The sequence below is a fragment of the Bos javanicus genome, chromosome 28 (assembly GCF_032452875.1).
Source record: "Bos javanicus breed banteng chromosome 28, ARS-OSU_banteng_1.0, whole genome shotgun sequence".
NCBI classification, from domain to species: Eukaryota; Metazoa; Chordata; class Mammalia; order Artiodactyla; family Bovidae; genus Bos; species Bos javanicus.
In genome coordinates, this window is record NC_083895.1 from 37,267,808 (window position 1) to 37,283,591 (window position 15,784).

General features: G+C 43.2%; 2 protein-coding genes across 14 annotated transcripts in view; one reads left to right on the plus strand and one right to left on the minus strand.

The window, feature by feature from the left end:
* DYDC1 (DPY30 domain containing 1) overlaps positions 1–5,334 on the minus strand; it is a 64,841-nt gene extending 59,507 nt beyond the window's left edge. For 3 of the 8 annotated variants that reach the window (XM_061405495.1, XM_061405500.1, XM_061405499.1), the window contains exons 1-3: positions 5,221–5,334; positions 1,890–2,027; positions 1,632–1,801 (exon numbers count right to left, since the gene is read on the minus strand). In XM_061405495.1, the coding sequence (XP_061261479.1) occupies positions 1,632–1,778 (147 nt within the window). In that variant the 5' untranslated portion in view covers positions 1,779–1,801; positions 1,890–2,027; positions 5,221–5,334. Of the gene's footprint in view, positions 1–1,631; positions 1,802–1,889; positions 2,028–2,120; positions 2,596–3,854; positions 4,020–5,220 lie in introns of those variants that run through there. The other 5 variants (XM_061405498.1, XM_061405497.1, XM_061405502.1 and 2 more) reach the window with 5 other exon arrangements.
* Positions 5,335–5,433: 99 nt separating this feature from the next.
* DYDC2 (DPY30 domain containing 2) lies at positions 5,434–15,083 on the plus strand. Of its 6 annotated transcripts, none has more exons than XM_061405492.1 (7): positions 5,434–5,524; positions 6,114–6,224; positions 7,535–7,703; positions 10,118–10,254; positions 10,772–10,927; positions 11,075–11,245; positions 14,550–15,083. In XM_061405492.1, exons 5-7 carry the CDS (start codon positions 10,781–10,783, stop codon positions 14,814–14,816), a joined length of 585 nt encoding a protein of 194 aa, XP_061261476.1. In that variant the 5' UTR covers positions 5,434–5,524; positions 6,114–6,224; positions 7,535–7,703; positions 10,118–10,254; positions 10,772–10,780; the 3' UTR covers positions 14,817–15,083. The 6 variants fall into 6 exon arrangements, with proteins under 6 accessions (XP_061261476.1, XP_061261475.1, XP_061261472.1 ...); XM_061405491.1 differs by having other exon boundaries at positions 5,435–5,524; positions 6,106–6,224; XM_061405488.1 differs by lacking the exon at positions 6,114–6,224 and having other exon boundaries at positions 5,446–5,524.
* The last annotated feature ends 701 nt before the right edge of the window (positions 15,084–15,784 follow it).

The window sequence follows — 15,784 nt, forward strand, 5'->3', positions numbered from 1 at the left end:
TGCTTTTCAATATGCTATCTAGGTTGGTCATAACTTTCCTTCCAAGGAGTAAGCGTCTTTTAATTTCATGGCTGCAGTCACCATCTGCATTGATTTTTGAGCCCAAAACAATAAAGTCTGACACTGTTTCCACTGTTTCCCCATCTATTTCCCATGAAGTGATGGGACCAGATGCCATGATCTTCGTTTTCTGAATGTTGAGTTTTAAGCCAACTTTTTCACTCTCCTCTTTCACCTTCATCAAGAGGCTTTTTAGTTCCTCTTCACTTTCTGCAATAAGGGTGGTGTCCTCTGCATATCTGAGGTTAGTGATATTTCTCCCAGCAATCTTGATTCCAGCTTATGCTTCCTCCAGCCCAGCATTTCCCATGATGTACTCTGCATAGAAGTTAAATAAGCAGGGTGACAATATACAGCCTTGACGTACTCCTTTTCCTATTTGGAACCAGTCTGTTGTTCCATGTCCAGTTCTAACTGTTGCTTCCTGACCTGCATACAGATTTCTCAAGAGGCAGGTCAGGTGGTCTGGTATTCCCATGTCTTTCAGGATTTTCCACAGTTTATTGTGATCCACACAAAGGCTTTGGCATAGTCAATAAAGCATAAATAGATGTTTTTCTGGACCTCTCTTGCTTTTTCCATGATCCAGCAGATGTTGGCAATTTCATCTCTGGTTCCTCTGCCTTTTCTAAAACCAGCTTGAACATCTGGAAGTTAATGGTTCACGTATTGCTGAAGCCTGGCTTGGAGAATTTTGAGCATTACTTTACTAGTGTGTGAGATGAGTGCAATTGTGCGGTAGTTTGAGCATTCTTTGGCATTACCTTTCTTTGGGATTGGAATAAAAACTGACCTTTTCCAGTCCTGTGGCCACTGCTGAGTTTTCCAAATTTGCTGGCATATTGAGTGCTGGCATATTGACCCCATAGATGGCAGCCCACCAGGCTCCCCCGTCCCTGGGATTCTCCAGGCAAGAACACTGGAGTGGGTTGCCATTGTCTTCTCCAATGCATGAAAGTGAAAAGTGAAAGTGAAGTCGCTCAGTCGTGTCCGACTCTTCACGACCCCATGGACTGCAGCCTACTAGGCTCCTCCGTCCATGGGATTTTTCCAGGCAAGAGTACTGTAGTGGGGTGCCATCACCTTCTTAGACAAAGGCATACTACTCAGCCACAAAAAAAGAATGCCATTTGCAGCAACATGGATGGACCTAGAGATTATAATACTAAGTAAGTCACACAAAGACAAGTGTTATACAATATCACTTACATGCGAAATCTAAAAAATGATACACACAAACTTATTTACAAAATAGGAACAGACACAAAGACATAGAAAACAAAGCTATGGTTACCAAAAGGGAAAGGTTCGGGGAGAGGGGAGGGATAAATTAGGAATCTGGAAGTAATGTATACATCCTACTATGTATTAGTAAAGAAGGACCTACTGTACAGCGCAGAGAACTAGACTGACTATTTAGTAATAATCTATATGGAAAAATAATCTAAAAAATATTTATGTATATAATACATACATGGATCTGAGTCACTTTACTGTACACCTAAAACTAATATTGTAAACCAACTATTCTTTCATAAATAATAACTTTTTAAAACTATATCCATATTTACCTGTTTCTCCATGGTCACATTTTTCTTATACTTATAAATCCACAGTGCTAAATATTCTATTGGATCCACTGGACGCATCCTTGCCACTTCTGCAAGACCTTCAGTTAGACATGTCCCAAGAAACTTATGAAGATACGCTGACTCCATTTCTAATTGCTAAATAAAAACTTCTAAAAGATAAACGTTTTGCATTAGTGCAGGAAATTTTCAATGAAGGCACAGTCAAGGCAGAGTCCAGTGAGGCCAACAAGGCCTTACCTTCTGTCACCAGCCATGGGCACCTGCCATCAGCACATTAGGGCACAAGCAAGCTGGCTCCAGGATGCTTCTAGCAGTTTCCAAAATGGCTCCACAAAAGTTGCCACAACTAGAATAGTTTCCAAATCCTGAAGGACCCTGGAGTCCAAGGGTCAGAGAAGGGTTACTTTCATTATTGTGAGATGTCCATATGACAAGAGATGCATGTCTTACTAAATCCTCACAGCATACCTGAACGTGGTATCCTTAGCCCCACTGTGCAGATGAGGATGACCAGGCACAAAGAGTGTAAGCAAACAGCCCAGGATCACACAGGTTGTGCATGATGGAGAGGGAATTATAGCCAACTCTTGATTCCAGAACTGTTATCCTACATGACTTAAGATGTTCATTGCAAGCCATGAGAGTTATTTCTTGAAAATATCACAATCGTCCACCTCAAATTTTTTAAAACTCCAAATATCTCAAGGCCAAAGAATTAAAAAAAAAAAAATCCAACCTTCCAAGAATAGCATATGAAGTTCCTTGTGCTTTGGCTCCACTTTTATTTCCAGGCTCACTTCCAGATATCAGTTCTGGCTCCTGGGCTTTCACTGCACAGAAGATCTTGCCATCCTGCTGCTCATGTCTTGCATGTTCCCATCTCCATGACTTTTGCATGTGATGGCACCCTCAATCCCCCTCAGTTTGGAAAATACTTCCTCACCTGAAAGACATCAATCCCCTCTCATTTCTCCCTGCTGTGGCTCATATAACTGTCTCCCAGGCAATGCAAAGACGGTCCTCCTTCCCCAAGCAGCTCACACAGCATTTGTCACACTACCTGAGCACTCTCTGTGTATGCATGTGTCTGTCCTCCCACAAGAGGACAAGTTTCTCTAGCTCCTCAAAAAGTATGGCTCACTCACACTGTGGACACAGCTGGCCCTCCATGGGCAAGTGAATGAGTTTCTCCACTCTCTCAGTAATGTCCCAATTTACTAATGAATCTGGACAAGAATAATCTTAGACAAGAAAGGAAGGAAGAATAAAAGAAAGAGGGAGGGTGGGAGGAATGCAGTAACCATTCTGTCTCAGGTGCTTTGAAAACAGTGATCACCTTTGAATTACCCATATGGAATTCAGATTCCTCTGAGAATCTGATGAAATGTATTCATTATTCAAAAAATACACACTGAGTATCTGTTATATTCAGACATGAGCAATTTCAGGGGACAGAATGCATGTCTAGACCTGTCCCTAAACAACTGCACCTAACATTCTGCACAAAATTGTAGAAACAATGACCCCTTGATTTCCATTCATAGATCTCAAACCTACTCTCTCTCTCATTGATAGGAGTACAAAATGGCATAACACCATGGAGAAGGATTTGTAAATATCTTGAAAATTACATATGTATTTACCATTGGACTCATCAATTTCACATGTGGGATCCTATCTTACAAAAATATGAAGTGATATTATTACTGAGATCCAAGTCCATATGCCTGTCACACAGTGAGGCCAAAACAATACCAAAGCGTCAGAGTTTGGAACAGAGAAAGGTTTATTGCAGGGCCATGCAAGGAACTGGGTGGCTCATGCCTTAAAAACCCCAAAGTCCCCAAAAGCTCTCAGCCAAGCCCTTTTCTAGGAAAGATGAGAGAGGAGTGGAGTTAGTTGTTGCAAACTTCTTGGTATCAGATCATGGTCAGGTAACGGTGTTCCTGTAAATGTTCTGCCCAAAAGTTGCAGGGTGTGGGGAGGAACAGGTTCCACAGGCAGCCACCGCTAGTAGGAATGGGGGAGAGGTTCACCGCTGCCTCAACCCAGGGCTAAGGCCAAGGGGTGGCCCTGGCAAGGGCTCTGAAACTTTGCAGGACAGAGCCCCCGGCCTGTTCCCTGGGCCCTCCAGCCCGCCCATTGGCCCGAGGCCAGGTAAACTGGAGGGCTCCATGGAGAAAGCCTGGATCCGCCTCTTACCGCACTCTGCACCTGAGGACCACCACTCCACAGAGCTCTACTCCACCAACAGATCCTCGGCTGTGCTCCAGAGTAACGGTAGCTGACAGTTGGCTGCTTGTGGGTGAAGCCCACTGCAGCAACAACCAATGGTTAAGCAGGACCACTAACGGTCACTCACTGATGGTTGGTTGGTTGGTTATGGGCGGGCCCACTGCCTGTACTGACTAATGGCTGAGCCGAACCAATGCCTGCTAAGGGGTGTCCAGAGCAACTGCTGCATTCTAAGGGCTGAGCTCCCTACGCTCTGTTACAATACATACACAGAGTTGTTTTGCACTATCACTAACAATAACCAAATTGGGAATCCATCGTTAAGGTACAGCCACACAATGAGTTATTGTGCAAATAAAAAGAGAATGAGGAAGGTCTCCAAAACCAGGAGTGAGGACATACTGTGAAGGCGTGGCGTGGTGGGCGGGGGGGGGGAGGTAGGGATGCAATATGCAGAAATTGCATCTAGTATGCCCTCTTTGGTATTAACAACTGCTATGGGGAAAAGAATGTGTGCTTGTGTATCCACATTGTCATAAGGACAAACCAAAACCCGGCACAAATTTAATGCCCTACCTAGCTGGCACTGGCATCTTACCCACACAGAGAAAAGAATGATTATAACTGAGTATGGAACACAGTATCCTAATTGCACTTCTTCAATGGGATAATACTCTAAAGACAAAAATAACTACACTGACATCTCAATTCCATTTGAAACACACTAGCAATTTAAAGGACTTTTTCCTGGTGGCTCAGGCAGTGAAGAATCTGCCTGCAGTGCAGGAAATCTGGAACAAATTCCTGCTGCAACTCCAGAAAGCTAACACAAGAGAAGACGACCATAGTCTCGGTAAGGAGAATCGGCTGCATCGTCTCAACAGAACCCAAAGTTACTTCGTTTGGCTTGCTTCCTCTCCACGAAACAGCAAAAATACGCAGCCTGTTGTAAGGCATATTTTTCAGACACACCAACAGGCATCTTGGCTCAACATAAGAAAGCCCATTTCCACAGAAACAGCTGCCTTAAGCCTGGCGAAGCTGTCCGAAGAAACAGAGGTTCCTCGCTCACGTTTGGGATAAAGCCGGCCGAGTGGGAGAGGAAGGGATGGAATACGGTGGCCAGTTAAATTTAAAATTTCGGATAAACAAGAAACGATTTTGCATTATACACTTTACTATACTTGTGCTAAACAGTGATTTCTTATTTCTCTGAAATTCAAATTTAACTGGGTACCCCGAATTTTACCTGACCTGGATTCCGAGAGCTTCGGTAGCTTTTCTATCCCAGACCCGCCTCCCCTGCCCCTCCAAAAGGCGCGGCGCTGCTCACCAGTGAGGAGGAGGAGGAGGACTCAGCCACAGAGGTGCCGCCCTGCGCTGAGCTATTCCTCTCTCGCACCACTGGTAAGGTCCAAGGGCCAAAGCTGCCTCTGCCCGCTGGAACCCAGCCCAGCAACGGAAGCTGTTCTTCCCAAAAGGCATTCTAGAGGCTGGCGCCTGACGCATGCGCCTACCTACCCGCAGAGAGCGTCCCGTTGCTAGGCAACGAGCCCGAGCGCCCCTGGGCTGGAGACTGCCTGGGTCAAAGAAAGAAGAGTGCGCGCTGAGAGCTAAGCTGACAACGCTGAGCCGAGGTCAGACGAGGGGGCGCGCGGGCCGGGGCGTGAGCGATGGTGGGGGTTGAGGGGGGAGGGGAGCGTACGGAGGAGTAGATGCTGCAGAGAGAAGCTGGAGGAGTGGGGCGAGATAGGATGGGCAGCTGAGAGGAAGCTGCGCCCGAGGTGTGCAGGGTGCTGGATGGAGAGCCGGAAGCACCAGGGTAGGTGAGCAGAGACAGGATGTTCAATTTAGAGGCTGTGAGGAGGGGCCAGCCAAAAGGAGGAATCGACAAAGCGAGACTGGCAAGCACAGTGCACACGGAGAGAGCAAGGACAGAGGCTGACCTGGGCGGGGCGGGGCGGGGCCGGGAATGGAGGTGCGCTAAGGCTACCTGTAGGTGAAGCCCGCACGGCTTAAGGCCAGAGAAGAGTGTAGCAATCTAACATCCTGGTATTTTCTAAACCTAGCGCTTTTGCACCTGCTGGTGACTTCTGCTTGGATCCTGTCCACTGGGCGGTGGGTAGGGGGGGGCGGGGTGGGGGTGGGGAGTGGGGGAAATAGCACATCTAAGAGCTGTAAATTCAGTTTTATTTGGGGACTTAACTGAGGATTATAGCCCTACAGACAGCCTCTCAGACAACTCTGAGAAACTGCTTCAGCATGGAAGAGGTGAGGGCAGAGGTCAGCGTATAGAAGATTTGGAGAAGGGGTACCTGCAGTCAAACACATATCTAGGTAAAAGTTTACTGCTAGTTATCAAGCACACACAGTTTAATTATTTTATTGCTTTTCTAAGTATGTAAGATGCAAGAAATTGGGTTTATAAATTTTTCTCCTGAAAATTTCTATCTGAAGGTTTATTCTGTCAGTTTTCCCAGAGAGTAGAGTATCTCATCCCTGACTTCCACCCTGAACTCTTTTCAGGCCATGTTAGTGACTCAGTGAACAACTGCTAATGACTCAGTCCTTGTGGAGCCAGCTGGCTGGAAACATTCTCTAGTTGGCACTCCTTTCAGAACGAGCGCAGGTGCCCCCACCTCCAGGAAGTCTTCCAACCTTTTTCATCTCCCCCACCATCTGCAGCCTTCCCTGGGCTAGTTGCTTTGCACAGTTCTTGACTAGCCTCTCCCATGTCTTGTTTCAGTTTATGTGGGGCAGTGCTGGGCGCGAGATGCTTCACTAAATGTTGGTTGAGATAGTAAGTGCCAGCATGAGCGCTGACAGATGGAAGGCTCAGCAACGTTTGGTCCTCAGTGGCTGCCACACTGCAGTAAGTGTGGCAAACTGGATGAACTATCTGCTCCAAACTTGGTGATTCTGCCCCCTGGAAAGGGTAGGTGTACTGGGATTAAGGCAAAGGAGAGCTGTGACTGTGTATCACCTGGGGATTCTGTTAAAATGCAGACTCTCATTCTGTAAGTCTGAGGTGGGACCTGAGAATCTGCATTTCAACAGCTCCCAGGTGATGCAATGCTGCTGACTGTGGACCATACTTTGATGAGATGGGGTGTAGAAAGTAGTTTATTTGGGTGCTTTGGTTCAGGTGCATTAGTCACAGATTGGCAGAAGGAGCCATCACATATTCCCATCCCGCCCTTCACCACTACCCCAAACGTAGTGACTTTAAACACACATTTATTATCTTACAGTTTTTGAAGTTTGAGATCCAAGATGAACCGTACAGGGTTAACATCAGAGTGTTTCAGCAGGGCTGCTTCCTCCTGGATGCCCTAGGAAAGATCCCTTTCCTTGCCTTTTCCAGCTTCCAGAGGTCACCCACCCTCCTTGGCTCATGGTCCTGAATCACATCTCCTTTTCTCCCTCTGCTGCCATCACCACACCTCCTTCTACCCTGTCTGACTTTACTGTGTCCCTCTTATAAAGACTCTTGTGATTACATTGTGCCTACCTAGATTTGTTGTTATTTTAGTGGCTAAATTGTGTCTGACTCTTTTCGACTCCATGGTCTATAACCCACCAGGATCCTCTGTCCACAGGATTTCCCAGGCAAGAATACTGAAGTGGGTTACCATTTCATTCTCTAGGTAATCTTCCAGATCCAGGGATTGAAGCCACGTCTCCTGCACTGACAGGCAGATTCTTTACCACTGAGCCACCTGGAAAGCCTGCATACCTGGATAATCCAGTATAATTTCCCCAAAACAAAAAATGCTTAATTTAATCACATCTGCAAACTCCTCTTTGTCATATAAGGTAACGTAGTTCATAGATTCCAGGTATTACTTTGTGAACACCTTTGGGAGCTATTATTCTGCCCTGACACACTGTATATTTCGTAGGGACAAGGACATTTTCTTACTCATATTTGAATTACCACAACCAGGAAGTTTAACCTTGATACAATTCTATTATGGAACTTATAGTTCACATTCAGTTTTTCCAACAATGTCCTTTACAGAATTCTATCTTCTGGTCTACATCCACCTAAGGATCATATATTGAATTTAGTTGGGATGGCTGTTTAGGCTCCTTTGATCTGGACCAGTGCCTCATCTTTTTTGTCTTTCCTGATGTTGACATTTTAAGAGTATACCCCAGTTACAGACTTTCTCTCAACTTGGCTTTGTTTGATGTCAGATTCCAGTTTTGCATTTGGGGCAAGATCCTACAGAAATGTATTGTGTCCCAGGACAAAGTGCATCATATCAGGAGACACATAATGTTATTTTGTCCCTTTATGGGTGATGTTTGCTTTGATCATTTGGTTAACATTCAGGTTTTACCACTGTGAAGTTTCTGAATTTCTTTTTGGAGTTAATCCATAATTTGTGGAGAGAAACTTTGGGACTATATGAATATCCTGCTGCTGCTGCCAAGTCACTTCAGTCGTGTCCGACTCTGTGCGACCCCATGGACTGCAGCCTACCAGGCTTCTCTGTCCATGGGATTCTCCAGGCAAGAACACTGAAGTGGGTTGCCATTTCCTTCTCCATATGAATATCCTACTCCTTGTCAAATATTCAGTAAGTTTTAGTGTTCACTGATGATTGCTTCAGTTATACTATGATCATCACAAAATATTTTAAAATTTCATTTTTCTTTCCACATTTATTAGTTGGCATTCTTCTTTATGAAAGAATTTGCCTGCTCTCCCTTTCAGTAATTTATTCTTATATGGACTCATGGATTCTTACTTTATTCAGTTGATTATAATCCATTACAGTCATTATTGTTGAAGCTAAAACTCCAATACTTTGGCCACTTGATGCAAAGAGCCAACTCATTGGAAAAGACTCTGATGCTTGGAAAGATTGAGGGCAAGTAAAGAAAGGAGCAACAGAGGATGAGATGGTTGGATGGCATCACCAGCTCAATGGACATAAGTTTGAGCCAACTCCAGGAGCTAGTGAAGGACAGAGAAGCCTGGTGTGCTGCAGTCCATGGGGTTGCAGAGTCAGACACGACTTAGCAACTGAACAATAACAACAGTCATTACTAATTTTGGTGGCCAAATTACTTCAGATTTGGCTAGCAATAGCCCCTTCAATGGAGAAGGCAGTGGCACCCCACTCCAGTACTCTTGCCTGGAAAATCCCATGGATGGAGAAGTCTGGTGGGCTGCAGTCTATGGGGTCGCTAAGAGTCGGACAAGACTGAGCGACTTCACTTTCACTTTTCACTTTCATGCATTGGAGAAGGCAATGGCAACCCACTCCAGGGTTCTTGCCTGGAAAATCCCAGGAACAGGGGAGCCTGGTGGACTGCCGTCTGTGGGGTCATACAGAGTCAGACACGACTGAAGTGACTTAGCAGCAGCAGCAGCAGCAGCCCCTTCAAGCTGACTCCTCTGTCCCCAACCATTTTATTTTTTAGCATTTTCTTATTTTGGGGGGACAGCAAAATATTCCAGGTTTATTAGACTTTTCCTGCCTTGATCTTGGTCCTTTCTCCAAGGAACCCTGATTCCTTTTAAATTGTTAAGGCTATTTAAAAGCAAATTCTATCTGAGGCTAGGTGGGTGGGGTGGGTAGTGGGTGGAAATGAGCTGGGAGCTTGGGGTTAGCAGATGCAAACTATTATATATAAAATGGATAAACAACAAGTCCTATTGTATAGCACAGGGAACTATATTCAATATTCTGTGGTAAACCATAATCGAAAAGAATATAAAAAGAATACGTATTTTAATGTATGTGTATAACTGAATCATTTTGCTGTACAGCAGAAATTAAAACAACATTACTAATCAACTATACTTCAATTTAAAAAAAAAAAGCAGACTCTGTGTGTTCATTGCTACTGAGGTGTTTTGGGTTCTAGGCCTTTGCAGTGGAAAGAGCTAGGAATTTTTTTCCATATTCATATCTATCAATCTACTTACCTTTCCCTCCTTAAACTGAAAAGTGCCTCCAGAAAATGTTAGGACTTGATCTAAGCCTATTATTCACTTTATTATTTGCTCTTTTGGAGTTAAAATGTGTCAGCTTCAGAAATATGAAGATAGTCAGGAAGAGGCTGGGTGCCAGGCGATTTCATGTCACAATCTTCCACTGTAACAGCTAATAGTAAATATTTATTACTCGCCAAGCTATGTGCTTCACATGTATTTAGTATCTCTTCTAATCCTCACAATTATGAAATACATATTTTTGTTATTCTGTTCCTAGATCAGAAAGCTGAGGCTCAGAGAGACTTGGTAACTTGCTGAAGATCACACAGCTAATAAACAGGAGACCCAGGGCTGGAACTTGGTCTGTTTGATCTTGGAGCCTGTGTTCCTCCTGCTGCATACACCTCTGCTCAGGTAGCCCTGGGCAGTAGCTACAGTGCCAGGCATTTTCCCTCCCTCTCTGCCTCAGGGCTTCTCAGTGGTCCGTGGTGAAATATATAAGCCTGTCTTATCTATGTCATAGATGACTGTAGCTTTTAACCTCACAATAGTGTGGCTTGCTAGGTGCCCAGAGACCCTCTTATACCCTCCTGCCTGCTCAGCTATTTCCTTCCTACCCAAGAGTAGAGATGTGTGGATAAGTGGAGGCCTCAGCCACTCTTAAATACCCATCCACCAAGCTCCTGGCCAGATGAACCCCAGGACCTATTTTGTGACCTAGGACAGCTGGAAAGCTTGAGAAAAAAGTTCATTTGAATGTAAGAGCTATTGGCAAGTGCATATATATTTATTGATAATCTGAGGGAAGGATGGGCTCCCAGAAACATCTCACTTTTGTCCCCAAATGAATCTCCATTGGTTAGAATGTGTCTATTTTTTTGTTTTGTTTTAAGTCCAATTAGATTGTGACCCTGTTTTGATGTTTCCCAAGCCTGCCAGGATGGAAACCAATTACCTGAAGAGGTGCTTTGGAAATCGCCTGGCCCAGGCTCTGGCAGAAGTGGCGATGGTTCAGCCCAGTGACCCCATAGAGTACCTGGCTCACTGGCTTTATCATTACAGGAAAACGGTGAAAGCAAAAGAAAAGGTGGGTGCATGAGAGCTAGGTCAGTCTGGGGAGGGCTGTGAGCTTTCTCATAGTAACCTGAAACCCAAAGCAGGACTCTAGAGATGCCCTGGGGAGGGTCCATGCCTCCGGGGACTGACCAGACTCTACTCTGTCATATCACCCCAGGATAGACAAGAGAAGATCCAGCTGCAGAGAGAATATGAAAATAGCCTCAGAGAAACCAGAATGGCAGAAATGCTGAAGCAAGAAGAACGTGCGATTCAAGAGCAGTGTGAAAAGTGTCACCACCAGCTAGGGAGGAGAAACTCGACAGTGGGCACACACCCACATCCCGTGGTGGGTACCAGGAAATGCACGGAGTGCACTGAGGTTCCCCAAACCTACTTTCCCTCCACAGTCATATGTTTGTATGTAAGTCAATCTTACTGACAATCCTTGTCAATAAAATCCTTGTCAATGAACAAAATGCTTAAAGGCATTTTAGATTTCAGGAAATACCTTGCATGTTACTGGTTTAAAAAACCAGAGTTTAGAAAAATCTAAAGCATCACTTGGAACAAATGTATTTTCATACAAGATTCTTTGAATTCTTTTAAAAAATTACTAAATATTTTTCAGAAACCACATATGGTTTCCAGTATATACTTCAGATATATTATTTTATGTTATATACTGTTTACTTAACTAATTTAATATATACTATTTATGTATCTGGAGAAGGCAATGGCACCGCACTCCAGTACTCTTGCCTGGAAAATCCCATGGACGGAGGAGCCTGGAAGGCTGCAGTCCATGGGGTCACGAAGAGTCGGACACGACTGAGTGACTTCCCTTTCACTTTTCACTTTCATGCATTGGAGAAGGAAATGGCAACCCACTCCAGTGTTCTTGCCTGGAGAATCCCAGGGACGGGGGAGCCTGGTGGGCTGCCATCTGTGGGGTCACACAGAGTCGGACACGACTGAAGCGACTTAGCAGCTTAGCAGCAGCATTTATGTATCAAACCACAAGATATCTCCTGTGATGCTCTAATAGTGGTCATGAATTATTAGAATAGTTAGCAACAACTCTGTGTTTATTAGTCTGACAAGCTTATCTTTTATCTCCCACAATTTTTGCCACAGTCTTCTGAAAAACACCATCTGTCATTTTGTGCTTTCTGCAAAGTACATGACACCTGGAGAGCAGATTGACTTCTTGAACTTGATATCTGACATCTTTGTAACGATCTCTGTATTCCTGTGCATGAAAATCTTTAATGTAGTCTTATATAATGTATTAGCTTTGGCTAGTTTCCAAAGCCAATTTTGATGAAAATATTAAGCTTTGTGTACATTTATATCAACATGCTCAGCTTTCCTCAAAATTAATAGATTTATTTTAAAGTCTGGATATTTTACATGTAGATCAAAAGAAAGATCGTTTCCTACTACAGTCTTAAAGCAGTAATTGAAGGAACCCTCCCTCAGGAACAGTTCATCATTTGAGCAGTTGTTGGGAGATGGTAGAGGTGTGATCATTAAGCAAAAGTTGTCATCACCTCGGTTGCCCACGCTAATCCTTTTCTAACACCTTGCTTCACTGTTAATGGAAATGTAAATATACAAGGCAAGGAAAGAGTCCCAAAACTGTACCCTGGTTTTATGATGGAAAACTTTGCTCACATCAGTATTTTGAATTGTCCCTCTGCGTTGCACTCAGATTTCACACCCTGTAGTGTACTCCTTAGCAAGATTTGGATGGACAAAAGGTTTGCTGTTCTTTTGCCAAGTGTGAGACAATTGGCAATTGTCAGGGAAATGAGAGCCAGCCTTATGCCTGGATTGGGAGCAAGTTCTCAGTTTTAGGAAAGAGTTCACGAGCAAATTGTAATTATGGAAATTTATTCCCTTTGTTAGAAGGAAGCAAAGGGAACCCAACAGGAGTCTAAAAAAAAGCTTAATGCTTACAGGGCAAGGGAGAGCCACATCCTGGTACAAATTGAAAAAGCTAGATAAAGGGTGAGGAGGTGGTGACGTGAAAGTCACTCAGTCGTGTCCAACTCTTTGTGACACCTTGGACTATACACTCCATGGAATTCTCCAGGCCAGAATACTGGAGTGGGTAGCCTTTCCCTTCTCCAGGGGATCTTCCCAACCCAGGGATCAAACCCAGGTCTCCCACATTGCAGATGGATTCTTTACCAGCTGAGCCACAAGGGAAGCTATGGAGGTACATCAAATAGAATAACAGTCTAAGTTCTGGTTTCTTGTTGGCTCCAAGTGAATTGCAAACTGTTCCTTGCTGCTGTCACCTTTAGATTTCATCACTAGAACTGTAAAACTTACCTGAAATAGGCCCAGAATGGGTGGCATTGGGTTTCAGAAGGCCTGCTGATTTAACTGATGGATTTTAATGCCTGTACTCAAAGTTTTGCAAGATTTTCCTAAATATCTTAAACCATCATTGCTTTTAGTGCCCCAGATTGAATACTGTTGGTCTAGTGCGTGGGTCAAAGAGAAGTAGAAACAGAGCACTCTGTGTGGTAGAGATCACATCAAATTACGGGAATCAAGAAGAGACTCACAGAGAAGATAGCATTTGAGTCAGACCTAGAAGAAAACGGGCAAAAGTTGTCCTTGTATTGGTTTCTCTTCATTAAGCAGAGGCATCTTTTAGTTAAGTAAGTCATTATTCTGTTTCTAAGTCTGAAAACCCCATTGTTATAAAGATCTGAGCCATGTTTCAGATCTTTATGTTTCAGGAATATGTTTTTATGGGAAACAATATGTAGATGTGCTGCACAGATTCATTCATAGCACTTTGGAGTTAGAAGGGTCTTAGAGATCATGTGGGCAAGTGCTTCACAGACCTCTCTGCAGTGCCTCACAGGGTCCACTGTTGATTGGACAATGGGCGAAGTTGAGGATAGAACTTAAGCTCCAAGGTTTCCTAGCTCACCAGGGACTGCAATTACGTGGATGCTTGATGTCTCTTTGAGTCTCATAGGTCACTGAGACTGTACTCATTTTTTCCATCTTTTTTTCTCTGTGCTTCAATTTGGATAATTTCTATTGATCTGTCTTCAGGTTTACTGATCCTTTCTCCTGCAATGTCCAATATCCTATTTAGGTATTTAATGATTTTTTTTTCATTTTGGATAGTTTATTTTTCAGTTCTAGAATTCCATTCTGGCTCCTATCTTCTCTGCTGATATACCCTATATTTTCACTCATTATGGCCATTTTTCTCCTTTAAATCTGTAATCACTTTTAAGTTCTTGTCTGCCAATCTCATCATCTTTGTCATTTTGAGGTCTCTTTCTAGTAATATTTTTTATCCAGATTATGGTTCACATTTTCCTACTTTTTCACATGTCTAGTAATTATTTACCTGTGTGCTGAACTTTGTATGTGAAACTGTATAGGCCATCTAGACTGTGTAGTTTTTCTTTAAAACATGTTGAATTTTGCTCTGTCTGGCAGTTAAATTATTGGTGAATTATCTTGAAACTGTCAGATTTGTTTTATGCTTTTCTGGATAATGTCTTTTTCAGTTTTGCTCAGGCTTGAGCTTGAAAATGGCAATATTGTATTCCTGCTATGCCGAGAATGTTTAGTCTCTGTGAATGACTTTGTTTGCTCTTCTGCTTTTTATTTAGCCACTGATATCTGTAGCAAGTTCCTTGGAGAAGACTAAATTCATGCAGGAGAACACAGAAGCCTTTGAGAAGGAACCCTTGAAGCAGGAATCCCTGCCAGGAACTTCAGATATGATTCCAGGAATGCCTCAACAGAGCCCTTCTTCAGAGCCATCTGTCTCCAGCCAGGTTGACTTGAACACTGGAACTCCACAAGAAATAAATTACCAGGCTATTCAGCATGAAATTGCTCTTGAAATTCATCCTGGCTCTGAGTCTCCTCCCTAGGTTGTAGGAGGCAGATGATTCTAATGATGCTTTTCTCAAAGCTGCAAGTTGAGAAAGTGGCCAACTCAAAGAGCTCTTACTTGAAGATAATTAGCTATGTGGATTAAACCAAGATATGAGAGGTTGTGGAAAGAGGTGTCTACAGGGACTCTCCAACCCAAGTCTCATCCTGATAACCATGAAAACCCCTTAATTGTGTGAAGATTTGAACTATGTATAGGGTAAAATAAACTCATAATAAAGATTTAAAATAAGTAACTAAACTGATGAGAATTTTTTTCCTCTTGCTTTATCATTTTTTGGAAACTAGACAGTGAAGACACATCCGTTTCAAATGTTTGTACCTCAGCTTTAGCTGAATTTTGCAATTAGGCTCTTCAGGGTGTTTACATGTCTTTATTTTTGAAACAACTCCAGTGACAGTAAAACTCAAAGGTTTGAAATTTTTTCCATCATTTTCCATCTGTATTCATTCAAATATCTATATGCTGATGATCTGATATTTATATCTTTAATCAAGATTTCCTTGAACATGACTCCCAGTTTGCTACCTCCACTTGGATAAACAATGGATATCTCTAACCTAACCATGGTTGACTCTTGAACAATGCAGGGGTTTATCCACACGTAAGTTACGTTGAGTTGGCTATCCATATCTGAGGTTCCTGCACATCCTTGGATTCAACAGACCACTGACTGTGAAGTCAGTGTATTTACTCTTGGAAAATAACTACATGTAAGTGAATCTGTGCAGTTCAAACTCATGTTGTTCAAGGAACAACTGTAATCCAAATGGAATCCCTGATATTCTCCCTGAATTGGTTTCTACTATTTTTTTTTTTTTTAATTTGCTCAGGTCAGAACTCTTGGTGTCATCCTGGGCTCTCCTATTTTTGTTAGCCCTAAATTGGTCTGTTGACTTTCCATTTAAAATAAAGACAAAATTCAGCCACCTAAAAGCATAAGTC